General features: G+C 43.6%; 6 protein-coding genes across 6 annotated transcripts; 4 read left to right on the top strand and 2 right to left on the bottom strand.

Moving 5' to 3' along the window:
- The first annotated feature begins 1,393 nt into the window (after positions 1-1,393).
- Positions 1,394-24,769, top strand: LOC113881716. Its single transcript, XM_027524782.1, has 4 exons — positions 1,394-1,697; positions 2,894-2,899; positions 2,971-3,337; positions 24,365-24,769. The coding sequence occupies exons 1-4, from the start codon at positions 1,412-1,414 to the stop codon at positions 24,705-24,707; spliced, it is 1,002 nt and encodes a 333-aa protein (XP_027380583.1). The 5' UTR covers positions 1,394-1,411; the 3' UTR covers positions 24,708-24,769.
- LOC113881656 (histone H1.5) lies at positions 5,534-6,442 on the top strand. Its single transcript, XM_027524729.1, has one exon. It carries the CDS (start codon positions 5,744-5,746, stop codon positions 6,422-6,424), a length of 681 nt encoding a protein of 226 aa, XP_027380530.1. The 5' UTR covers positions 5,534-5,743; the 3' UTR covers positions 6,425-6,442.
- Positions 6,718-7,257, bottom strand: LOC113881681 (histone H2A type 1). The gene has a single exon (XM_027524751.1). It carries the CDS (start codon positions 7,236-7,238, stop codon positions 6,846-6,848), a length of 393 nt encoding a protein of 130 aa, XP_027380552.1. The 5' UTR covers positions 7,239-7,257; the 3' UTR covers positions 6,718-6,845.
- On the top strand, positions 7,499-7,984 carry LOC113881698 (histone H2B type 1). The gene has a single exon (XM_027524767.1). It carries the CDS (start codon positions 7,544-7,546, stop codon positions 7,922-7,924), a length of 381 nt encoding a protein of 126 aa, XP_027380568.1. The 5' UTR covers positions 7,499-7,543; the 3' UTR covers positions 7,925-7,984.
- LOC113881692 (histone H2B type 1-N) lies at positions 11,983-18,328 on the bottom strand. The gene is made up of 2 exons (XM_027524762.1): positions 17,828-18,328; positions 11,983-14,983 (listed from the first exon to the last, which is right to left on the bottom strand). The coding sequence occupies exon 1, from the start codon at positions 18,229-18,231 to the stop codon at positions 17,851-17,853; it is 381 nt and encodes a 126-aa protein (XP_027380563.1). The 5' UTR covers positions 18,232-18,328; the 3' UTR covers positions 11,983-14,983; positions 17,828-17,850.
- On the top strand, positions 18,511-19,005 carry LOC113881679 (histone H2A type 1-D). Its single transcript, XM_027524749.1, has one exon. The coding sequence runs from the start codon at positions 18,551-18,553 to the stop codon at positions 18,941-18,943; it is 393 nt and encodes a 130-aa protein (XP_027380550.1). The 5' UTR covers positions 18,511-18,550; the 3' UTR covers positions 18,944-19,005.
- Positions 24,770-26,450: the final 1,681 nt, after the last annotated feature.

Raw genomic sequence — 26,450 nt, forward strand, 5'->3', positions numbered from 1 at the left:
GGAGTAACAGGCAAATTTGGCCGTGGAGTATAAAACAAAGCAGGTCAGAGGCTAACAGAATTTTGCCAAGATAATGCACTGGTAGCAAACACCCTTTTCAACAACTGCTAGGTAACAAGGCAGAAAGCTGCCTGGTTTTTCTATAGTTGCAAGGGAAGAGGATTGTTGAGATTACCCATCCAATAACATCTTCAAGGTTAAGCACTCAGATTCCATTACTAAACAGGAGAAGGAAGAAGAAGAAAGCCAGACAAGTAACTCAATAAGAAATGGATTAACTAATAGAAGATGGGCATGCGGTCATTTGCACATATAGTATTTACAGACATTATAAAGTAAACTTGGAGAATACTATTAGGTATTTGTTCAAGTAGTAAATAACCACACACATTTGAAAGAGAAAGGGTAAACATTTCTGAAGCTCGGAAAAAGAGAAAAAGTAAATGTGTTATTCGTTAGAGAAGGCATTTTCTCGGAGAAATAAAATCTGCTACCTAGCAGACAAGCCAGGGCCCGAAAGGTCATTTCAAATAGCCAGAAGTCAAGGAAACATTTGAAAGTTTTTTTATTTTTTAAATTCCTGGAATAAAATTGTTCCTGGTCTTTACATTCAGCATTTTATTAAAGACACTATTAAAGGCACAGATCTTTGGGGTGCACTTGATTTCTCAATTCAAGAAAGGAGAGAAAAGGAAGGTGGTGATGGCGGGGGCGAGGAGGGGATAGGGGTAGAAGGGCAGGAAAGGAGTCGAGAGCATTTTCACTTGCTAATGGACTCGCCAGAGGAAACGGCGGGTAAAAGCTGAGCTTCCTCAATTTCCTTAAGTGTTTCTAAGTGAAACGAAGAACATTTGAAAAAACCAGTTGTACCAGAAAAATGTGGCAGCCAGTGAGGGAAGAGAAAGGAAGATGATAGGATGAGTACAAGATAAGGAAAAGGGGAGACCACTGCTGAGAACGATGAGGAAGCCCACCCTGAAGCCCACCCTATAAGCAGGCTCTCAGCCACGAGGTTTCACAAAAACCCCCAAAAGACTAAAATCACGGCTCTCGAGATGGGCCATTCATTCCGGAAGCCACAACTCGCTAGTACGATCAATGCCTAAGAGAGAGCAAAAAAAGAGAAAAGGACAGCAAGGTCTAACCCAAACAAAGGAATGGTTTTCCAGTTGTGGGCAAGGGCAACACAGTGTATTGTAGAAGCTGAACGGAGGGATTTTATTAGGCCCTTTTTTTGAGTCTGTATTTTAAGCACCTCTCCATTTTGCTGAAAATGTGGGCGGGGCTTCGGGTCTGGAAACTCCCAGAGGCGTCACGGCTGGTCTGAGCGGTTCCCAATCAGGTCCGAAACATCACTATATAAAACACGGCCTTGGCGAGCTACGGCGTCGTAACGACTGTGGGTGCAGGTATGTCTGGTCGTGGCAAGGGCGGTAAGGGCCTCGGGAAAGGGGGTGCTAAGCGCCACCGCAAGGTTCTTCGTGACAACATCCAGGGCATCACCAAGCCCGCCATTCGTCGTCTGGCTCGTCGTGGTGGCGTGAAGCGGATCTCCGGTCTCATCTATGAGGAGACCCGTGGGGTGCTGAAGGTGTTCCTGGAAAATGTGATTCGGGACGCGGTCACATACACCGAGCACGCCAAGCGCAAAACTGTTACCGCCATGGATGTGGTGTACGCGCTCAAGCGCCAGGGACGTACCCTTTACGGCTTCGGCGGTTAAAGGTGCATTTAATCACCCTACCTTAAAGGCCCTTCTTAGGGCCACCCACTGACTCTGGTAAAGAGCTGTAGGCGCTAAAGTCGTTAGGTTGTGTGGGGAAGATTGATGTCTGAAAAATAATTTGAGTATGGTCAAGGCTCCAGTTCTCCGTCAGTATTCCGGTCAACAACAGTGGCAGGTTTTCGTTTGATGTCGTTTCTTATAAGCTAGGCAAAATAACCTTGTGTTGACTGCTCGCACTTAAAGGGTAAATACTCACGAAGCAGTATGGCTAGCAATAACACAAGAAGTTTAAGGAAAAAGGTAACTAAGCTCCGTTTTACTAAGCTATAAGAGTTCTGGAACAGAACGTAGTGGCTGGGTTGACTTTAACTTAATGGCCTCCACTTAAACACTCCTTTCAACTTACTCAAGCTTGTCAAATCATGACATCTTATATCTAAAATGCAAGACACTTGTCTAGGCCAGCTGTCCGCAACCTTTTCGGCGGCAGCGACCGATTTTGAAGACAGTTTTCCCACGCGCCTGGGTGGGAGGATGGTTTCGGGATGATTTAAGCATATTAGAAGCTCCAAGTTTGGCCACGTCATGCGAAGAGCCCACTCATCGGAAAAGATCCTGATGCTGAGAAAGATTGAGGGCAGGAGGTGAAGGGGGGCGACAGAAGATGAGATGGTTGGATGGTATCACTGATTCGGACATGAATTTGAGCAAACTCCAAGGGATAGTGAAGAACAGTGAAGCCTGTCATGCCGTAGTCAATGGGGTCGCAAAGAGCAGGGACACGGCTGCGCAACTGAAGAGCGACTATTTATTGTGCACTTTATTTCTCTGGAGTAGGAAACGGCAAACCACTTGAGTATTCTTGCCTGGAAAATCCCATGGACAGAGGAGGCTAGTAGCCTACAGTCCATGGCATCACAGATTCGGACACTCCTGAGAGACTAGCACACTTTATTCTTACTTTTATTTCATCAGTTCCACCTCAGATCACTAGACATTTAGATCCCGGAGGTTGGGGACCCCAGCTCTAGACGACAAATTTAAGAATTTGGATACATCCTGCAGGGTTTTTTTGAAAGCCAACGATATTTCCTCACCACGTAATCCTAGTGTCCGAAGTAGAGGCGGGACAATGCTTCCTAAACCCAGAAAGAATGGGCGTGGAAGGGCGGGGTAAGCGAGAGAGCAGCAGTCTATTGTCCAATCAAGACGCGAGGTTCGCTATATATTTTGGGACGGCCGAGCGCTCACATCAGTGTTAGGCGGTTGGCACTACTTACCAATGGCTCGCACTAAGCAGACGGCTCGGAAGTCCACCGGCGGCAAGGCGCCGCGCAAACAGCTCGCCACCAAGGCGGCCCGCAAGAGCGCGCCGGCCACCGGCGGCGTGAAGAAGCCGCATCGGTACCGGCCTGGCACGGTAGCTCTGCGTGAGATTCGCCGTTACCAGAAGTCCACGGAGCTGCTGATCCGCAAGCTGCCGTTCCAGCGGCTGGTACGCGAGATCGCGCAGGACTTCAAGACTGACCTGCGCTTCCAGAGCTCGGCCGTGATGGCGCTGCAGGAGGCGTGCGAGGCCTATCTGGTGGGGCTCTTCGAAGACACCAACCTGTGTGCCATCCACGCCAAGCGCGTCACTATCATGCCCAAGGACATCCAGCTTGCTCGCCGCATCCGCGGGGAGAGAGCATAAATTTTGTGGCTCCTCTAGCTAACACATACCTATCCCCAAAGGCTCTTTTAAGAGCCCCTCAATTGTCACCAGAAAGGAGCTGTTCCTTGTCGAGTATACATATTACCAGCAAATGAAAAACGGCATGAATTTTAAGTGAAACGTTTCGTGGACCCAAATATTATTGTACCACGTCAATACTATGTAGAAGTGGCTGTATCCTGGGCTCCTAGTCACTCAAACTTTCTAGGAGAAGCATTTTTTTTAAAGTGATAATGTTTAATCCTTGGCTAAAGGAAGTGACTGAAGAAGTGGCCCATTCCTTGTTAACCAGTGCTTTCTGCGGACAGTTCTGTAATGACAAATGAAGCGCTTTCCCCCCACCTTTTGCCAAGTAGTACCATACAACTTCAGATAATGTGTCTCCTGTCTCCCTGTTGCAGGAAGAAATAGTGGTCGAGGTTCGAGATTCACAGCAGTCAATTGCCCAGTTACTCAGCTTCTCTCTGGGACTCACCTACAACAGTTGTAAAATGTGGCAAGTGAATTAGTTTGTAGGCCATACTAAGACTATAAATGCTCAATGAATGTTAGCTGTATTATGCCCCCCTCCTTTTGTAAAGCAGACACCCCCCCACTGCCAGCGTTCCCAAGTTTTCTGAAAGTTTCGTGATTGAAACAGTGGGAAATGCTTGATTGAGTCATTTTCTTAAGATCTTTTCTTTAGATCTGGGTTTACATAATTCTGAAAAGGGCAGACCTGTAAGAATAACATGAACTATCTGAGGAGGAATTCAAGGCCGTGAAAGCCATAAAGTAAATATTTTAGGTTTAGCAGGTAACATATGGTCTCTGTTACATCTTTAAAATATTCTTAAAATATAGAGAAACTCTTAGCTTGGCCATACAAAAATAAGCCACTGTCTAGATTTGGCCATAGTAGGCTGTAGTTTCAACTCCAGGAACCCCTGAAGACATGAAGCATGTCAGCCTACAGGTTTTCACAAGAACTGACTGTTGAATGCATGAGAGACCCTAATCATCATTGCATCCAGGGACAAAATCCTCTCCAAGCTTCCCCCTCCCAATAAATAATAAACATCACCCTCCATTTCACTTCACAGTCACTGCCTCAGGTCCCTTGGATGTTAATGTTTTCCTGAATTCTCTTAAACTTCTATAACCTCCACTCACTCCCTTACTATCCAATCCACACTTGTAGTCAGAGGCCAATTATTTCACTGAAAGATACAGGTCTATCTTCATTAAATATGCAAAATATCCACACTGAGGTCCTACAAAAGAAGGGGTTCCTGACCATTCAATTTGTTAAATGTTGGTGGAGATGGAGTTTGAGGGAGAGCAGTGGAAAGTGCTGAAGTTCCAAAGGAGGAAAACAGCTTCTGAAAGACGGAGAGAGACCCATGTCATCTAAACAGCCTTTCCGGTGTTGCTGGAAGCCCTTGAATAATTTTTAGCACATTTCAGAGTTTTTTCCTAAAATACGTCTCTGGGTTAAGACATTTTCTTTCTTCTTATTTTAATGGATTTGCTTACAAATTAAAGGGAGAAAGCTTTGCAATCAAAAACATACTAAATTTGTTTGAATTTGAAGACCTGTCATTGGATTCTGAAGCCAAAGCAATTTCTATTCCTCAGGGAAGAAGTCATTTTGACCACAGAACTAGACCGAGCCGCGAAATCCCATTCTCTAAAGATATTGGCACCTGGAAACTCCTTGGAAGGCAAAACCGGTTTTTAAAGTAAAATCTATGTGCTTAATTTGTGGCTGTAGGCAACTGGCCGTCCTGCACCTGTGTTACTTGCTGCCGTTCGAAGCAAAGTTTAAGCAAAATCAAGGAACCTAGTGTCTTTCCTCTTGCAAAAATCGAAGGCCGAACTTGGCAACAAAGCCTTTTAAAAAACATTCACTAGATACTTACTAAAACTTTATTGCAATATGCAACTACGTAGCTCGATGCCTTAAGTCCGGTAAATCTATAGGAAAAGCTGAAGGGATTTTTAAAAATATTTTTCATTAACTGCGCGTGAGTCATAAAAACACAAACAAGTATGTGAAATTGGAGGCTGTTTTCCTCCTTTGAACCTTCAAAGAGTCAAATTATGTACCACTGTTTTTAACATTTAATCAAATTTTGGGGACTAACAAACACAGTTTGGGAGTCCAACCACGACAAACGGCTGCCTGAGGGCGGTGGATCGGACGCTCCACCAATCACAGGGCAGCACCGACTTATATAAGCCCGGGCCGGAGCAAGACGGCATTGCAAAACTTGCTCTTTGGAATTTGAGTCTCTCTCCTTCTAGCAGGTTCTCCTTTCGCCATGTCGGAGACCGCTCCTGCAGAAACGGCCGCCCCGGCGCCGGTGGAGAAGTCTCCTGCCAAGAAGAAAGCAACCAAGAAGACCGCGAGCGGTGGAGCGGCGAAGCGCAAGGCTACCGGGCCCCCAGTTTCCGAGCTGATCACTAAGGCTGTCGCCGCCTCCAAAGAGCGCAATGGCCTTTCTTTGGCTGCGCTCAAGAAGGCGCTAGCAGCCGGTGGCTACGACGTGGAGAAGAACAATAGCCGCATCAAGCTGGGTCTCAAGAGCCTGGTGAGCAAGGGCACCCTGGTGCAGACCAAGGGCACCGGGGCTTCCGGCTCTTTCAAGCTCAACAAGAAGGCGGCTGCCGGGGAAGCCAAGCCCAAAGCCAAGAAAGCAGGGGCTGCTAAAGCGAAGAAACCCGCAGGGGCCACCCCTAAGAAACCCAAGAAGGCTGCAGGAGCAAAGAAAGCCGTTAAGAAGACGCCTAAGAAGGCGAAAAAGCCCGCGGCCTCTGGTGTCAAAAAAGTGGCCAAGAGCCCCAAGAAGGCCAAAACTGCGGCAAAGCCAAAGAAGGCTGCTAAGAGCCCCGCGAAGCCCAAGGCAGTGAAGCCAAAAGCGGCGAAACCCAAAACCTCCAAGCCTAAGGCAGCAAAACCCAAAGCTGCAAAGGCGAAGAAGGCGGCTCCTAAGAAGAAGTAGAAAGTTGACGCTTGAGAAGCAAACCCCAAAGGCTCTTTTCAGAGCCACCCAGAGATCTCTGGAAACAGCTGTGCACTATCTCCGCTCTCCAAGAGAATATTCCATCCGTAGATCTATTCCCGCTCTCCTTGCGTAAATAATTCCCATTTTCTTGCTACCAAGAGATAGACGGTAAAACTAGCACTGACAGCGGACGGAGGACGGAAGACCCTGATGACTGACTGCAGTACATGGCAGGCAACCGAGAGAATCCCAGGGACAGGACAGCCTGGTAAGGATGCCGTTTATGGGGACGCAAGAGTCAGACACTACTGAAGCAACGTAGCAGACTAAGGTTAATACTACTGTCCCAGCTCCTCAGCAGAAAACGTAGGTGGCTCTGAAAAGAGCCTTTGGTTTGGAAGGCGTGGCTCTTGACGCCTTACTTGCCCTTGGCCTTGTGGTGGCTCTCGGTCTTCTTGGGCAGCAGCACCGCCTGGATGTTGGGCAGGACACCACCCTGAGCGATGGTGACTTTGCCCAGCAGCTTGTTGAGCTCCTCGTCGTTGCGGATGGCCAGCTGCAGGTGACGCGGGATGATGCGCGTCTTCTTGTTGTCCCGGGCCGCGTTGCCCGCCAGCTCTAAGATCTCGGCTGTCAGGTATTCCAGCACCGCCGCCAGGTACACCGGGGCCCCGGCCCCGACCCGCTCAGCGTAGTTACCCTTGCGGAGCAGGCGGTGCACTCGGCCTACGGGGAACTGGAGCCCGGCCCGCGAAGAGCGGGTCTTGGCCTTGGCGCGAGCTTTGCCGCCCTGCTTACCACGTCCAGACATACTACAACTCTTCAAGACTACAGCCGAAGGCACTAAAGTGAAAGAAAAGTGCACATTTTATAGCTGCAGTTGGGCGCGAAAAAGAAGCTATTCCATTGGGTAAAGTTGCAGTTAATGTTGCAGAGTAAAGGGTAGGTCCTTAAAATGAGCGTTTTCATTGGACAAAATTGAATGTGATGTCACAACGAGTATTCGCCAATCAGACATAGAGCGTTACAAAATCTAATTTGCATATTGCATTATAAAATGGACGTGCTGGGAGATCCTTTTGTCTTTTTCCTGCGATCTTGTAATTATTGTCAGTCATGCCGGAGCCAGCCAAGTCTGCTCCGGCCCCGAAGAAGGGCTCCAAGAAGGCAGTGACCAAGGCGCAGAAGAAGGACGGCAAGAAGCGCAAGCGCAGCCGCAAGGAGAGCTACTCCGTGTACGTGTACAAGGTGCTGAAGCAGGTCCACCCGGACACCGGCATCTCGTCCAAGGCCATGGGCATCATGAACTCCTTCGTCAACGACATCTTCGAGCGCATCGCTGGCGAGGCGTCGCGCCTGGCTCACTACAACAAGCGCTCGACCATCACATCCAGGGAGATCCAGACGGCCGTGCGCCTGCTGCTTCCCGGAGAACTGGCCAAGCACGCCGTGTCTGAGGGCACCAAGGCCGTCACCAAGTATACCAGCTCCAAGTGAGCCACTGGCTGCTTGATCAGACTCCAGCACTTCCAAAGGCTCTTTTCAGAGCCATCCACGGTTTCCAAAGAGAACTGGCACTTAATTGATGTAACTTTAGAAGTAGGTAAAAGCAGTATTGGGCTTCCCCGGTGGCTTAGAGGCGAAGAATCTACCTGTAATGCGGGAGCCGCAGGGAGATGGCCTTGATTGGAAGGATCCGCTGGAGAAGGGCATGGCACCCCACTCCAGTATTGTTTCCTGCAGAATCCTATGGATAGAGGAGTCTGGCGGCCTACAGTCCATGGGGGTCGCAAAGAGTTGGACACGACTTAATGACTGAGCACGCATAGAAGCAGGTTGTCCTACCTTTAGATTTTTCATGTAGTTAGGTGCTGCTGCATGTTCTTAAGTTTAAAGGTTTCACCCCTTTTGGTAATGGCACTACTGTTCACTTTTTTACATGGTCAGATTCTATAAGGGAAAAATCTAGAACATGTCAGTTTCTTTTCTGAGTCAGCTCCACAGTTCATTTCACTCATTTCTTTACCTTTTCTCCCCTTTGTAATAAGGGAGAAATTCTAAATGAAAAGGCAGTCTTTGAGACCTGAAGGAGAGTAGCAGGATGGCATTTTTTCTCCCAGTTCAGTTCAGTCGCTCAGTCTTGTCCGACTCTTTGCGATCCCATGAACCAGAGCACGCCAGGCCTCCCTGTCCATCACCAACTGCCGGAGTCTACCCAAATCCATGTCCATTGAGTTGGTGATGCCATCCAACCATCTCATCCTCTGTCCTCCCCTTCTCCTCCTGCCCTCAATCTTTCCCACCATTAGGGTCTTTTCAAATGAGTCAGCTCTTTGCATCAGGTGGCCAAAGTATTGGAATTTCAGCTTCAACATCTGTCCTTCGAATGACCATCCAGGACTGATCTCCTTGCAGTCCAAGGAACTCTCAAGAGTCTTCTCTAACACCACACTTCAAAAGCATCAATTCTTTGGCACTCAGCTTTCTTTATAGGCCAGGTCTCACATCCATACATGACTACTGGAAAAACCATAGCCTTGACTAGACCGGACCCTTGTGGACAAAGTAATGACTGCTTTTTAATATGCTGTCTAAGTTGGTCATAACTTTCCTTCCAAGGAGTAAGTGTTTTTTAATTTCATGACTGCAATCACCATCTGCAGTGATTTTGGAGCCCCCCAAAATAAAGTCAGCTACTGTTTCCACTGTTTCTCCCAGAGGGCGGTTCAATCTCCCAGTGGTTGCCTGTTAGTCACTAAGTTGTTTCCCACTCTTTTGTGACCAAACAGACTGTAGGCCGCCAGGATTCTCTGTCCATAGGATTTTCCAGGCAAGAACACAAGTGGGTTGCCATTTCCTTCTTAGGGAAATCTTCCTGACCCAGGGATCGGACCAGCATTTCCTGCAATGCAGGCCAATTCCACTTAGCCACCAGGGAAGCCCACATATGTTATTCAACTTAAGTTATATGCTATTTACTGCCTACTAGTTGGCTTCCCAGGTAGTGCAGTGGTAAGAATTCAGATTCAAGGTTGGATCCCTGGGTCAGGAATATCTCCTGGAGGAGGAAATGGCAACTCACTCCATTATTCTTGCCTGGAAAATTGCATGGACAGAGGAGCCTGGTGGCCTACAATTTATAGCGTTGCAAAGAGTCAGCTGTGATTGAACAAGAGCATGCACTTTGAGCCTGAAAATTGTTCTTTGTTATGACATTGAAAAATCAGGGAAGGGAGCAAGGATTAATATGTGTTAGGCCTTGAAGACCTACCAGCACCAAATTAACACGTCCCCAGTTACTTAATCAGAAAGATTTAAAGAGAGTAGAAAACAGAATGATATTTTCATTCTCTGTTTCAACATTTTAAATACCAAAGTCTACATACTACTTACAATAAATTTCCATGCTCCCAATGGTACTTAGTACAGCTGTGAAAAAAAATACTAGTTAACTAATGTACTATTCAATTAAGACACTATATGTCTAACAACAGAATGGGAAAGACTAGGGATCTCTTCAAGAAAATCAGAGATACCAAAGGAACATTTCATACAAAGATGAGCTCGATAAAGGACAGAAATGGTATGGACCTAACAGAAGCAGAAGATATTAAGAGGAGATGGCAAGAATACATAGAAGAACTGTACAAAAAAGATCTTCACGACCCAGATAATCACGATGGTATGATCACTGACCTAGAGCCAGACATCCTGGAATGTGAAGTCAAGTGGGCCTTAGAAAGCATCACTATGAACAAAGATAGTGGAGGTGATGGAATTCCAGTTGAGCTATTCCAAATCCTGAAAGATGATGCTGTGAAAGTGCTGCACTCAATATGCCAGCAAATTTGGAAAACTCAGCAGTGGCCACAGGACTGGAAAAAGTCAGTTTTCATTCCAATCCAAAGAAAGGCAATGCCAGAGAATGCTCAAACTACTGCACAACTGCACTCATCTCACACGCTAGTAAAGTAATGCTCAAAATTCTCCAAGCCAGGCTTCAGCAATATGTGAACCGTGAACTTCCTGATGTTCAAGCTGGTTTTAGAAAAGGCAGAGGAACCAGAGATCAAATTGCCAACATCCACTGGATCATGGAAAAAGCAAGAGAGTTCCAGAAAAACATCTGTTTTTGCTTTACTGACTAAGCCAAAGCCTTTGACTGTGTGGATCACAATAAACTGGAAAATTCTGAAAGAGATGGGAATACCAGACCACCTGATCTGCCTCTTGAGAAATTTGTATGCAGGTCAGGAAGCAACAGTTAGAACTGGACATGGAACAACAGACTGGTTCCAAATAGGAAAAGGAGTTTGTCAAGGCTGTATATTGTCACCCTGTTTATTTAAGTTCTATGCAGAGTACATCATGAGAAATGCTGGACTGGAAGAAACACAAGCTGGAATCAAGATTGCCGGGAGAAATATCAATAACCTCAGATATGCAGATGACACCACCCTTATGGCAGAAAGTGAAGAGGCACTCAAAAGCCTCTTGATGAAAGTGAAAGAGGAGAGTGACAAAGTTTGCTTAAAGCTCAACATTCAGAAAACTAAGATCATGGCATCCGGTCCCATTACTTCATGGGAAATAGATGGGGAAACAGTGGAAAGTGTCAGACTTTATTTTTCTGGGCTCCAAAATCACTGCAGATGGTGACTGCAGCCATGAAATTAAAAGACGCTTACTCCTTGGAAGGAAAGTTATGTCCAACCCAGATAGCATATTCAAAAGCAGAGACGTTACTTTGCCAACAAAGGTTCGTCTAGTCAAGGCTATGGTTTTTCCTGTGGTCATGTATGGATGTGAGAGTTGGACTGTGAAGAAGGCTGAGCGCCGAAGAATTGATGCTTTTGAATTGTGGTGTTGGAGAAGACTCTTGGGAGTCCCTTGGACTGCAAGGAGATCCACCCAGTCCATTCTGAAGGAGATCAGCCCTTGGATTTCTTTGGAAGGAATGATGCTAAAGCTGAAACTCCAGTACTTTGGCCCTCTGATGTGAAGAGTTGACTCATTGGAAAAGACTCTGATACTGGGAGGGATTGGGAGCAGGAGGAGAAGGGGACGACAGAGGATGACATGGCTGGATGGCGTCACTGACTTGATGGACGTGAATCTGAGTGAACTCCGGGAGTTGGTGATGGACAGGGAGGCCTGGCGTGCTGCGATTCATGGGGTTGCAAAGAGTTGGACACGACTGAACGACTGATCTGATGTCTAACTCAGAAAATATAAAACTGTATGACCTAGAGAAGATCACTCTGTGGTGAAACATTTATTATACTTTTAATTCTTAAATTAAATAATTACTTATTTTGTTGAAAGGAAAAAAAATCTATGTAATGTCTCTTTCATAGTAACATTTGTGGACCTCATCCAGCTTCCAAGAACACACTTGGAAGCAGTGTATATCATCTCATAAAGTCCTAAGAAAACTGGGGCTGCATTATTATCTCCATTTTACAGGAGAATCATGGTGTTAGGCTATACTCTGTAGCCCTGCAAGTCCTATAATCCCCCAACCTTGAGACCAAAGAAAATATCTGGAGACAGCAACAGAGACATCAACAGTTTATTGGCTAGGGTATTTACAGGTCTGAAACAGGACAAGGCAGCAGTCTTCATGGGGGTAGAGTGGCGAGGTGTAACAATTACAGTGGGAATGGATGTCATGTGAGCTCATCAACTACCAGGGAAACCAACAGATGATCTCCTTCAACAGTTCCTTTGGTTAACAACCATCAAGTGTTCTCTTTATTAACCCAGCATGCTAAAGCTATTCTGTTCTAAGAATACAACAATTACTTGTTGGAACAGGGGGCAAGCACTTAAGAAGTTTAATTTCTATGATTAAGACAAAAGGTCAGTCCTATGAGTGGGATGATGGAAAGCAGGGGCTGTTCAAGCAAGGAATGTACAGAGAGCAAGAGAACAGCCATCTTGTGTGGCCTGATCATACACACGGGTTCACTAAAGTAAAATCCAATATATCCAGCTAGCAAGTATTGGCATAACTTCAGTCTCAAATGGTTTTCTGGGGCCTATGCTACTTCTACCTGTTTAGGTTGCTTTCAGGTATACTCTTATTAGTTCAGAATATCAAAATGACCTGCTTTGGTAAACTATTCAGTTTTTCCATCTTTAGCATTTTATTGTCATATATTTCATTTACTTTATCTCCTTATACATCTGGATGTTTTTTATTTAACTTGCTCTAATATTTTGTCATTTACAGGATGACTGAATGTCAGCGTTTATGTTATGGCTCTTTACTCAAAGATCTGCCTTCAAGGAGTAAATTATATGGCATTTACATCTTGCTTTTGGCATACAGGGGGAAAAAGTCACGTTAATTATTGGCTGCCATGTGTTAAGTGTATATTATCTTCAGATACTGTGCATTATTTAATTTTTCTTCTTTTTTTTTATTTTTTCAATCTAAGGAGATACGTGCTAATAGTATCTTTGGTCTACAGGTAAAGAGACAGAGGACTGGGATTGTAGCATTATATTTATGTTACTGGCTGCTATGTTACTGTTACTGGTAGATTTCCTGGTGGCTGAGACGTTGAAGCGTCTGCCTACATTGAGGAAGACACGGGTTCAGTCCCTGGGTAGGGAAGATCTCCTGGAGAAGGAAATTGCAACCCACTCCCATATGCTTGCCTGGAAAATCCCTTGGACGGAGGAGCCTGGTAGGCTACAGTCCAAGGGGTCCAAAGAATTGGACACGACTGAGCAACTTCACTTTTGCCTTCACCACTGCCATTAACAAGGTATTCCTGTCTGGGTGTCTGGGTGGTTGAAAAAATGGAAAATTGTTTTCTCATTCTTCTGTAATCTAGAAGTCTGAGATCAAAGTGCCAGAAGGGTTACTTCCTTCTGAGGGCCATGAGGGAAGGATGGGTTCTAGGCCCTCTCCTTAGCATAGATGGCCATGTTTCCCCCTCTGTCTTCACATATGTTCCCTCTATGCCTGTCTGTGTCCAAATTTCCTTTTTTAAGAGAACACTGGTCATACTGGATCAGGACCCAATCACTCTCCAATGACCTCATTTTAATTTAATTACCTATTTAAAGACTCTATCCCTAAATATGGTTACATTTTGATAGGCGGGAGGATTTTTCCCCATTAAAGCTGCCTTCCTTTAAGTAGAACAGGCCATAGAAATCAGGACCTCATGATTCCCTTCCCTGGACTAGGCCTAGTTTTGGTCCTTTGGAATGAGGAGGACAAAAGAAACTAAGAAAAAGAATAGGTTAATGTTTAGCATCCATTGCAAATAAACAGCATTCAGGTTTCATCCAGAGTGAAAGTTTAAGCCTTTCACTTGGGGAAATCTGAATTGCTGACCCTCTAGGAAAATGAATATAAAGGGTCTTCCCAGCTGGGCTGCTGCTTCAGGGAGGGACCTCTGGTCAATTTCATTACCACTTTCAAGGCAGAAATGATGGTCAGATAAGAGATATAATTCCATGTCTCACACAGCAGTTTCAGTGGGCAGGTTTCTCTCTGCTCCTTGGTAGCATGATTTAACAGCAAATTGGCACACATTTCCAACAGATGAAATACAGTCTGTGTACAAGCACTATGTGAATTTAAGTTGTAATTTTCGAACACTGTCTTTTGGAAAAGTTAGAAACAGGTTTCAGTTTTGATTTTTTAATTTCAGTATTATAATCAACAGGCAGACTTTGCTATACATGCTTGTTTCCCACAGGAAAGGCAAAAGTTATTAATTGAATGATGATAAGAGTAGGGCTACAGGACCCTCTAAAGAGAGCTGGACCAGTGTTCACCAAGAAAAAAATAATAAACTGCCCTTTTTTTTCTTTTCTGTTCTTGGGGACAAGAAGGACAAACTTTTTTTTTCCCCCAAGTAAAGAATGGCAACTTTTTCACTATTAAAACAAATACAAATGGCCCATCTCCATTTATTTATTTGTTTTGAAAGAAGACCACAAAATAACAACATTTTTATAGTGATGGCCACTACCATGAGGCTTAAAAACTGACTCTGTCATTGATCCTCTAGCTATTTAGACAAAATACTCCCCGTCTCTTTGCATCTAGAAAATAGATATGGAATGAGAGTGGCCTTAAAGGACTATTGCAAGCTTTCACCTTCCTACATAGGATGGACTGAAGTCTGGAACATTAGAGCAGCAGCACATGATACAGATAAATGGCATATGTTCTTCAATTATATTTCTTAACTCCATCAAATTACAACTGAAAAACTATTCAAAGTCATGGTTTGTAGCTTTTAGAAGTCTATGTCCCACAGTATGGTCACTGCCAAAATTTAACACTAGGTTTGAAGGAAGCAACAGCTACAGTCTCATGTAGCCTAAAGAGATAAGCATTCCACCTTAAGAAGTCAGGATAGTGTTCAGGGATTTTCCTCCACCAAGATGTTGGATCCAATGAAAATGTATCGGAGGACTGTCAGGATGACAGACGTGAAGAATCCATAGTGGACGTTGTTCTGAGTACTCTGATGAGTTTAATTGCACTGATGGCTTCAGCAGGATCGTGAAGTGATGGATGTAGTTCTGGAAAACAAGGCATAAGTCAAAGTTTCAGGGAAAAATATGTGATTACAGAGGTGATAGCTTTGATAAAAATGTCCTTGATAGTGAGGTGAAGGTGTTTGAATGTTAAGTGTTAAGCTCTTTGGTGTGAACTCTGCAAAAATATAGAGCCAGATGAAATGCTAACGTTCAAAAGATTTGACTCAAATACAGCACGAACTTCTTTGAGATATATCCAATTTCCATGACTGAAGTGACTGAGCACACATGCACAGTGTTGGGGATGGCTATGGTAGAAGCTGATACACAGGATAATTTAAGACTGCCTTGGGAATTAGAGTTTGGATGGATTTCTAAGAATGGAAGTCATTAAAATGCAATTTGCTCTCCTGAAATGAAATTTTAGTGAACAAAGCATCAGTGAGATTCTCAGGAAGATCTTTTTTGAGACTTCATCCTATAGCATCACAGGAGGTTAAGTTTCCCCTCATATAAGTACAATAAAACCTTAAGAATGCAAGGCCAGGCACCTTCAGGTGAAGAAGATAACTCATCTCCATGACATAGGGCACAAAGAGTTGGGAAAATATGAATAGTGTGACACACCATGTAAACTTCTTATTCAGCTCATTATATAGTATTTGCTCCAATTGCTTATTATCATGGATTCATGGCTTTTTATATACCAAACTATTCCAGTGGATGACTATAAAACTGTTCTTAAATCTCAAGTTGGCACTACTTTCAGGTTTTCTTGCCTCTCTTGTCTTAACTCTATTGTTACTCCAGACATGGGAGACCATCCTTGTGTTGAGTCAACATACATGTTGTACACCCATCAGGATTTCCTTTGTCTCAAACTTGTAATTAGTTCCTCTTCAAGGACTTTAGATTCCTGAGTAGAGGTGGAAATCTCCAGACCAAGATTTATGTTAGACTGCTTTGTGTGATGCCCGGCTGCCTTAGAGAACTTAGAACACTGCCATAACAAACTTAAAAAAATGTATTTTCAAAAGCTAAGGGCCTGTTACTCTTTTCACTGAAAGTTCTTCATCTTTTCCCAAAATAAAATTTTTTCAAATCAGACTCTTTTCTTGAGCTGATAACTTCACTCTTCTCTGCCATGTAACATGTCACCTCACATTCTCAAAACACTGTTCCACAAGAACTAATTAGTAAAAGACACTGATATATTTGACCTATATTTGCAACTCCAGATTCACATCACATATACATATTCCTAGTATTAAGGTATAACTTTATAGTGAACATTGTCATTTTATGCATGAACAGGCCATGCCTATACTCTTAATTTTATATTCTGCATTATTTTCACAATTAAAGCAGACAGGATATAAAGTCATTTTTAAAGAATTAAAACATATTGAAAAAATATCTTTAATTAATGGATATTTTTCTTCATTCTAAGCACAAGAGGAAACCCTCTGGGAAATATTTTGTCTGTGTTTTAATAAAACCTACATTAAAATTATTATTAAATTATTAAATTAAAATTAAAATTATTCTTTTTAATATGCCTAATATAAAAAGTCAGAAAGTTGAAATTATAAGTCACCTAGTGGGAAAAAAAATAATAGTTTCCAAAGATGTAGGTTATACCTATTAATTCTGAATGTGAGGTCTTAAGCAAAGATTTCGAGTAGTTTTCCACATAGTAAGACTTTAGTCTTAAGAAACTTTTCGTGGCTACTCATTTATGTCTTGGCATATTGCAAATTAAATGTTAGGTCACCTATACATTTTCATATGCAGTATGAACAAATGGTCCTTTTTTTATCAAGTGGTCACTTGATAGAATAACATGCTGTTAGGGGGAAGCATTGCCACCTTGATTCTGGGTAAAGACCAAAATAGTTTTAAATATGCCATTCCTAAGGGCCTAAAATGAAGAGATGGAATTTTACCTTCCTTTGAGGATGGGAGAACAGTCCTCTATTTTTAAAAAATTTATTCCAACTAATACAGCAAAAGTAAATCCCAGAGACATGCTGGAAAGAGAAAGAAACCAGGGTTTGGAGAAAATGGCAGAGTTTTTCCCATAAAGCCGCTTGGCCCGGAACTCTCCCGTTAGGATGGAGTCACAAGCGACAGTTAGTAAATTTCAAAGTGCGCGCGCAGCGTCTGGATTGGCTATCGACGAAATGTGGCACCCGCCTGATCTGTAATTAGATTCTCACTTCCGTTTGTTTTGCTTTTGCCTTTTTAACTTAATACTTGGCAAATTTAACTCAGGGAAAAGGGAAGAAAGACAGCAGCGCTCCACAAAGAAAACGTAAGTGGATAATGCGATTTGTAACTTTCCTACTGTGTTCCAAGGAACTCTACTCAGGCACACACACGTTAAAATTAAGGATGCAGGGGACAAGCCATGGTCAACGAAATCTTTTGTCAACTTCAGACGTAAAGGAGAGCTGATTTTGCTTTGGGACAAACGCTATTTTGTTTTCTTTACATTTGTCTGATAATGAACTTGACCTTTCTCGACATAAACACATAAAAACACCTCCAGCATTGCTGCAGCACCATCTACATTACAGAGAAAGCAATTTCTAACAAGATCAAAGGAAATGTGAACAGAAAGAATACCTAGTGAAGACAGAAAAGATGGCCACCTGGAAGCCAAAGAGAAGCCTATGAAGAAACCACCCCTATTAACAGCAGTCTTGGACTTCTGCCTTCTACAACTGTGACAAGTAAATTTCTCTTGTTTAAGGGAAAACAAAAAACCGGAACTTATTACTTAATAGCATATAAGAAACACCTACTGAATAAAGTTAGTGCCAGTTCTCTTTAGAAGATTGAGTGGCTCTGAAAAGAGCCTTTGGGGTGTAGGCCAAGCCTTACCGATCACTCCATGGCGGGCCGGCTCACTTAGAACTGGTGTACTTGGTGACGGCCTTGGTGCCCTCAGACACGGCGTGCTTGGCCAGTTCTCCGGGAAGCAGCAGGCGCACGGCCGTCTGGATCTCCCTGGATGTGATGGTCGAGCGCTTGTTGTAGTGAGCCAGGCGCGACGCCTCGCCAGCGATGCGCTCGAAAATATCGTTCACGAACGAATTCATGATGCCCATGGCCTTGGACGAGATGCCGGTGTCCGGGTGGACCTGCTTCAGCACCTTGTACACGTACACGGAGTAGCTCTCCTTGCGGCTGCGCTTGCGCTTCTTGCCGTCCTTCTTCTGCGCCTTGGTCACTGCCTTCTTGGAGCCCTTCTTCGGGGCCGGAGCGGACTTCGAGGGTTCAGGCATGGCCGGGAGTTTACTGCCAAACAACCCAAAAGCAACAGGAAGAAAAGAGAAGCGGTAAGAATGCGCTTACTTCCCAGCTTCTTAAAGGAGGCAGGGAGTAATGCCAGGCGTCTGATTGGTGGTGAATGCTGGAAACGTCACATAATAGTTTTGTCCAATTAAAAGAAGCGTATTTCAAACTCACGGTTTCATTGGGTTAGGTGAAACTGCAGCTTTAGCCAATGGTCCACCGTTATTTTCGCGCCCAGTAAAGACTATAAATAAGATAGGTCTGGTTGTATACACGTATATTTTATGTTGGTGAGTTTATACTCTCATCATGTCTGGTCGTGGCAAGCAAGGAGGCAAGGCTCGTGCAAAGGCCAAGACCCGTTCCTCGCGGGCCGGGCTCCAGTTCCCCGTGGGCCGAGTGCACCGGCTGCTCCGCAAGGGTAACTACTCCGAGCGGGTTGGGGCCGGGGCCCCGGTGTACCTGGCGGCGGTGCTGGAGTACCTGACAGCCGAGATCTTAGAGCTGGCGGGCAACGCAGCCCGGGACAACAAGAAGACCCGCATCATCCCGCGTCATCTGCAGCTGGCCATCCGCAACGACGAGGAGCTCAACAAGCTGCTGGGCAAAGTCACCATCGCTCAGGGTGGTGTCCTGCCCAACATCCAGGCGGTGCTGCTGCCCAAGAAGACCGAGAGCCACCACAAGGCCAAGGGCAAGTAGAAGCCTGGCATTGCTTGGAACTCAAACCTGTTCAAACCAAAAGGCTCTTTTCAGAGCCACCCACTTTATCAGCAAAACGAGCTGTACTTTCAGATTCACATTGTTTCGGATAGCAAGGTATGAGGGCAGAATTAACGTCCTTTTGTGATTCCTTTACAAGGTAAAATGGCTATCTGAAACAAAACCTTAGGACCATATGACGGGCCTAGCTCCCCTCCTATTTCAGTTGAATCTTAGGGCGCACCACTCACCCTCCTAAATGAGAATAAACCCAGCAAGGTAAAATACTTGTTTCAAGTAGCTTCAGGCAAAGAATACACCTTATAGTGGGCTGTTTACATCAATGCTAGTGAAGTAAAAGACATCAATTATTCATCCATTAGGAAGATGTGCCTTAACAAATAGACAAGGTCGGCATTGTAAATCACATTTATAAGATAAATCTGCAAACCAGGTTCTTACAGTCCTAATGCTGTCATTGATTCTTGTTCCCCTTTTCCCCCACTATCATCACTCACCCTGCTCTCAGATCAAGTCATACTAACTATACTATAGTAACTATACTAACTAAAGAGGGCCTTCAATTCTCCACACCAGGTAATCTAGTTTTCATTATGAATACATTTTAATGAAAGGAATTACTATCTCATTCCTAGTCCTCTGGAATAAATTTTCTGAGTCTCTTGAAATATTTTTATTTCCTATATTTAAATCTCAACTGCAATCACATGTAAATAATATTCTTTGAAATAACAGTGACCACAACAAACAATCGGGAGGTTTCCTTTTTCTTTTTAATTTAAATTTATTTGATGTTGGAAGAATCGAATTCTGATTTCAGTGAATCTAATTATTCAGTTTTTTCCTCTTAAAAACTCATGTGCATTATTTGAGTCTGTAAGTTTTAAACAGCTATATCTCAGAACTAGAACTCTCGAGAATAAATGCTACGGCTCCAAGGAAGGCCTATGAGATCTTCATGTTTTAATAATAAAATATGCTATGGTTATAGTTATTGATGTTGATCATGCAAGAAGTAACCCTTCTTGCATCATTTCTATTCCCCACAACAAGGACCATCACACTGTTAAAATATTGCCTTTATTATTAATGTTAATCAATGAACGTGTAATCAAATAGTTGATATATGAATATAAATTGTGTTTTAAATAAAATTTTCAAGTGTGATATGTCATTACTTATAATTCCACATATTAACTGAGCTTTTAAAATTGGGCTTCCCTTGTGGCTCAGCCGGTAAAGAATCCACCTGCTATATGGGAGAACCTGGCTTCCATCCCTGTGTTAGGAAGAGTCTGATCCGTGGGTTGGGAAGATCCTCTGGAGAAGGGAACAGCTACCCACTCCAGTATTCTGGTCTGGAGAATTCTATGGACTGTAATGGACTATTAATCCAATTTCATTGGATGAAGCACTTACTGTTCTTTACTATCTACACAATCAGAAAGAAAATAAAACTTGTATTTGAAAATGGAGATAACACAACTTTCCAAAAATCCTGCCAAAATAATTTAGATATTTCTTTCAATTAGATCCTAAAGAATTCCATAATTTATGCTGCAAAACCTTCATAAGAGGTACACTTCAGTTTGAGTGGCAGAAGATTTATGAAAGTATTAGTTAAACTTTGTTCTTGAAATTGGTCTTCACGTTAATTTCCCTCTCTGCAGACTGGACTACTATGCAAGCATTGGGCAGTATCTTCCCATATTAGATTTTTTTGTGTATTATTGGGGAGAAAGAATTTTCCTCTACCCTTCCGAGGTTCTTTTACAGGTCTAATAATCAAATTGACATGATGAGATAGATTAACAGAAGTAAGATCAAATTGAATTTCATACATATGGAAACCCCACACACGCGGGAAGTTCAAAAAAAGAATGTAAAATGAAGTTTATATGCCATTCTGAGCTAAGGAATTAGATAACAGCTTCCAAGTACAACAGGGTAATTCACAGAACAATAAGAGAAAAAGCAAATACTGGATAATTAGTTTGCCCTACCATGTAATTGAGGGACTCAAAATTTTTCTCTGGTAATAATTCTGGGAAAGTAAAAGTTTCAATTGCTCAGTCATGTCTGATTCTTTGTGACCCCATGGACTGCATCCCACAAGGTTCCTCTGTCTATGGGATTTTCCATCCCATAGAGTTCTTTGAGCAAGAATACTGGAATGGGTAGCCATTTCCTTTTCCAGGAGACATTTCTGACCCAGGGATGGAACCCAGGTCTCCTGCATTGAAGGCAGATTCTTTACCATCTGAACCACTAGGGAAGCCTAGAAACTCCAATTTTGAATTCTTCTAGATAGTTAAGAGAGGAGAAGAGTTTGTCTTGAGATTACAGGGTCTCAATTTACATTTAAAGTCGCTGAGTCGTGTCCAAATCTTTGCGACCCCATTGACTATACATGGACATGAAATTAAAAGACACTTGCTCCTCGGAAGAAAAGCTATGGCCAGCCTAGACAGCATATTAAGAAGCAGCTATTACTTTGCCGACAAAGGTCCATCTAGTCACAGCTATGGTTTTACCAGTAGTCATGTATGGATACGAGAGTTGGACTATAAAGAAAGCTGAGTGCCGAAGAATTGATGCTTTTGAACTATAGTGTTGGAGAAGACTCTTGAGAGTCCCTTGAAATGCAAGGAGATCCAAACAGTCCATCCTAAATGAAATCAGTCCTGAATATTCATTGGAAGGACTGATGCTGAAGCTGAAACTCCAATACTTTGGCCACCTGATGTGAAGAACTGACTCATTGGAAAAGACCCTGATGCTGGGAAAGATTGAAGGTGGGAGTAGAAGAGGACAACAGAGGACGAGATGATTGTATGCCATCACTGACTCAATGGACATGAGGTTATGGGATCACAAAGAGCCCGACACAACTGAGTAACTGAACTGATTGACTTATTGAGTCCATGGAATTCGCCAGGCCTAATACTGGAGTGGGTAGCCTTTCCCTTCTCCAGGATCTTACAAACCCAGGTCTCCTGCATTGCGGGCAAATTCTTTACCAGCTGAGTCATAAGGGAAGCCCAAGAATACTGGGACAGGTAGCCTATCCCTTCTTTATGAGATCTTCCTGACCCAGGAATTGAATCAGGGTCTCCGGCATTGCAAGGGGATTCTTCACAAACCGACCTATCAGGGAAACCAAAAATCTGACACTTGTAGTTTGTTTCCTCCTGTCTCTCAGTCAGTCATTTCAGTTGAAATGACTCCTCCCACCTTCAATCTTTCCCAGCATCAGAGTCTTTTTCAGTAAGTCACTTCTTCACATCATGTGGCCAAAGTGTTGGAGCTTCAACTTCAGCAGCACTCCTTCCAATGAATATTCAGGATTGATGAATATTAATGACATGGTGGAATAATAAAGAGATTGAGAGATTTGGGGGACCAGTAATTTGGTCTTCCCTGGTGGCTCAGTGTTAAAGAATCAGCTTGCCAATGTAGGAAACATCAGCTTGCCAATGTAGGAAACATAGGTTCGATCCCTGGGTCAGAAAGATCTCCTACAGAAGGAAATGGCAACGAACTCCAGTATTCTTGTCTGGGAAATCTCAGAGACAGAGAAGCCTGGCTGGCTATAGTCCATGGAGTCACAATAATGTTCGGCACAAATGAGTGACTAAATAGCAACAATTTGGAAGAAGGCAGGGACTCTGGACAGGGGCCAGCATTAAGGACAGAGAATTATGGAGCCCTCAATGATACAAATGGAGAAGGCAATGGCACCCCACTCCAGTACTCTTGCCTGGGAAATCCCATGGATGGAGGAGCCTGGTAGGCTATAGTCCATGGGGCCACTAAGAGTCGGACACAACATGGCGACTTCACTTTCACTTTTCACTTTCATGCATTGGAGAAGGAAATGGCAACCCACTCCAGTATTCTTGCCTGGAGAATCCCAGGGACAGAGGAGCCTGGTGGGCTTCCATCTATGGGGCCGCACAGAGTCGGACACGACTGAAGCGACTTAGCAGCAGCAGTAGCAATGATACAAATTTCTTAAGTTCTCAGAAAATGTCTTTCCCCAAAGTTGTTTTTGTGGTTTTTAAAAACTTCTCTACTCCCAGACCTTTATCTATGCTATTTCAATTGTTTATATGAATATATTAGTTTCACTCATTCTGTGACTGAGAGCTTCCTGTAATAAGAAACAGATTTACAAGAGAAAAACAAGTTTAATACCATGTATGTCTGATGTATACATAGAATACACAGAGGGGAACTGAGTAAAACTCCCAGAAGTGGCTTGAACCACTACTTTAAATATCATCTTCATCTAAATACAAAATATGTTGGAGATAGTGGCATTTATAGGGATTGAGCAGGAAACACAGAGTAAACCAGGTGTGGCAGATTTAAGTCCTGCACCTTCCTCAGGTAAATTTATTGTGAGTTATTAATATCTTTCTCTTCCTGGCTCAAAGAAGGAGATACTCTTACAAATGGAGATTTCTCATATAAATGTAAATTTCCCTTATGGTATGTGTTAGCTGCTCAGTTGTGTCCGACTCTTAGTGATCCCATGGACTGTAGCCTGCCAGGCTCCTCTATCCATGGAATTCTCTAGTCAAGAATACTGGAGTGGGTAGCCATTCCCTTTTTCAGGGGATCTTCTTGACCCATGGATCCAACCCAGGTCTCCTGTATTGCAGAAAGATTCTGTACCATCTGAGCGACCAGGGAAGGCCTCGGTATTAAATTCTGTTTTTATAGCTTCTCCTGTGTTTTCTTTTTCTCAAAACCATCAGCTCATTATAATTCTTATGCTTAAGAAGGATATTTAGGAGTGACATATTCTGGTACACTTTGTTAGAAATGGCAGTATAGTATACCCAAGTACAGTGAAGAAGTAAATTTTTACTAAATGGAAAAAAACATATTTTTCAAAAACACTGATTACTAGGGAGTTTGTTAAAACTATAAAAGAGAATTCATAAAGTTAACAAGCAGGCGTTAAAAATACATTTTCTCTTTAAATAAGGGAAATTGACGAAAATGTAAACCATGCAAGGAGGTTCCAAAATGCCATTTATGGCATTGCATACATTTTCTTTGAAAGAGTATGTGCTTTTATCTGTTCACCAAAATACCAAATAGCTACTAGCAGTGATCTGTGAATTATTATTTTATTACCTGCCTTTTCTGTATATTTTACACAACATTCGTGTTTTGTGCTCGCATTCAAAAGCAATTGCTAAAGTTTTAAAACAAGGTAACAAAAGAGTCACCACAGCACAAAGGAACAGAGAAGGCCTCTTTTTTTTTTTTTTTTTTGGTCCAATTCTCCTCCCCCGCTTAAGGCGTGATTTCCCGCCTCCTCCTTTCTTCAGGTTCTCAGTTCGGTCCGCCAACAGACGTATAAAGGTGCATCGCGAGGCTAGCAAGTCGGGCTTTTTCGATTTTCTGGGTTTACGCCATGTCTGGTCGCGGCAAAGGCGGAAAGGGTCTGGGCAAAGGAGGCGCTAAGCGCCACCGCAAAGTCCTTCGTGATAACATCCAGGGCATTACTAAGCCTGCTATTCGGCGCCTGGCTCGTCGTGGTGGTGTGAAGCGCATCTCCGGGCTCATCTACGAGGAGACCCGCGGGGTGCTGAAGGTGTTCCTGGAGAACGTGATCCGCGACGCGGTCACCTACACCGAGCACGCCAAGCGCAAGACTGTCACCGCCATGGACGTGGTCTACGCGCTCAAGCGACAGGGCCGCACCCTCTACGGCTTCGGCGGCTGAGTGTCCACGTTCTCCGGTATTCAACAAAAGGTCCTTTTAAGGGCCCCCACTTTTTCACTCGAGGAGCCGTGATGCTTCTTTGCTTTTGGGTTTTCTTCCTCCTGTTCTGTACACTCCTTTAAACTGCTTAGGAGCACTGTTTCCACCCTTTGTGAGTGTTGAGTTACATTTTACGCTTCCAGGCAATGTTTTGAACATAGTTTTGTATTTTACTTTGTAACCTACTCAGTGGAATGTTTGGTCTAATAGCCTGCTGCTAAGTCGCTTCAGTGGTGTCCGACTCTGCGACCCACAGACAGCAGCCCACCAGGCTCCCCCGTCCCTGGGATTCTCCAGGCAAGAACACTAGAGTGGGTTGCCATTTCCTTCTCCAATGCATGAAAGTGAAAAGCGGAAGTGAAGTCGCTCAGTCATGTCCGACCCTCAGCGACCCCATGGACTGCAGCCTTCCAGGCTTCTCCGTCCATGGGATTTTCCAGGCAAGAGTACTGGAATGGGGTGCCATTGCCTTCTCCAGGTCTAATAGCCTAGATATAAGTGAAAGCAAATATGTCACCCAAATACATGTGGCTTAAGATTTAACCAGAGTGGTATTTCTCTTCGAACACAAGGGAGAGAGAAAGGCACTTTCGTAGCGAGTTTAGACATGAAGTCTTACGGTTCGATCACAGTGATAGCTCCATGAGTCCTCATGAAGTAAACCTATGACTGTTCAATAGGCGTTAACACTAGTGTGGAAGGATGATAAAGTACAGGCTCACTGTAATATCCAGCAGAACAGTTGGTGAGGGTGGAATGCAATTAAAAAGGATTTCAACGAAAACAAAGTCATATTACAGAAATATTCTCTACAATGAAAAAATACATGGCAGCTTTATAAACCAGAACAATGAATTTAAAATTTAAAAGATCCTTGGTACAAAATTGGAAAGGAATAAGATTGGGATTGGAATTGGAATAAATTGGAAAGGAATAAGATTAGGAAATCCAGACCTAAACTCTGAAAGAGGTCTTAGCATTTTCCTAGAATCTTAGAAGCTATAGAAAGAAACCCAAGGTCAAGGGGGAAACCTTGACTAATGTAGACACACATTCCAAAGAGCGATTGCCACAGTTCAGTTCAGTCGCTCAGTTGTGTCTGACTACTTGTGACCCTATTGACTGCAGTACACCAGGCCTCCCTGTCCATCACCAACTCCCAGAGCCTACTCAAACTCACGTCCATTGTTTGATGATGCCATCCAACCAGCTCATCCTCTGTCGTCCTCTTCTCCTGCCCTCAATCTTTCCCAGCATCAGGGTCTTTTCCAGTGAGTCAGTTCTTTGCATCAGGTGGCCAAAGTTATTGGAGTTTCAGCTTCAGCATCAGTCCTTCCAGTGAATATTCAGGACTGATTTCCTTTAGGATGGACTGGTTGGATCTCCTTGCAGTCCAAGGGACTCTCAAGTCTTCTCCAACAACACAGTTCAAAAGCATCAATTCTTCGGTGCTCAGCTTTCTTTATAGTCCAACTCTTACATCCATACATGACTACTGGAAAAAGCATAGCCTTGACTAGATGGATCTTTGTTGGTAAAGTAATATCTCTGCGTTTTAATATGCTGTGTAGGTTGGCCATAGCTTTTCTTCCAAGGAGTAAGCGTCTTTTAATTTCATTGGTGTAGTCATCAACAGCAGTGATTTTGGAGCCCTCAGAAATAAAGTCTGTCAGTGTTTCCATTGTTTCCCCATCTATTTGCCAT

This window comes from Bos indicus x Bos taurus, chromosome 23 (assembly GCF_003369695.1).
Source record: "Bos indicus x Bos taurus breed Angus x Brahman F1 hybrid chromosome 23, Bos_hybrid_MaternalHap_v2.0, whole genome shotgun sequence".
NCBI lineage: Eukaryota > Metazoa > Chordata > Mammalia > Artiodactyla > Bovidae > Bos > Bos indicus x Bos taurus.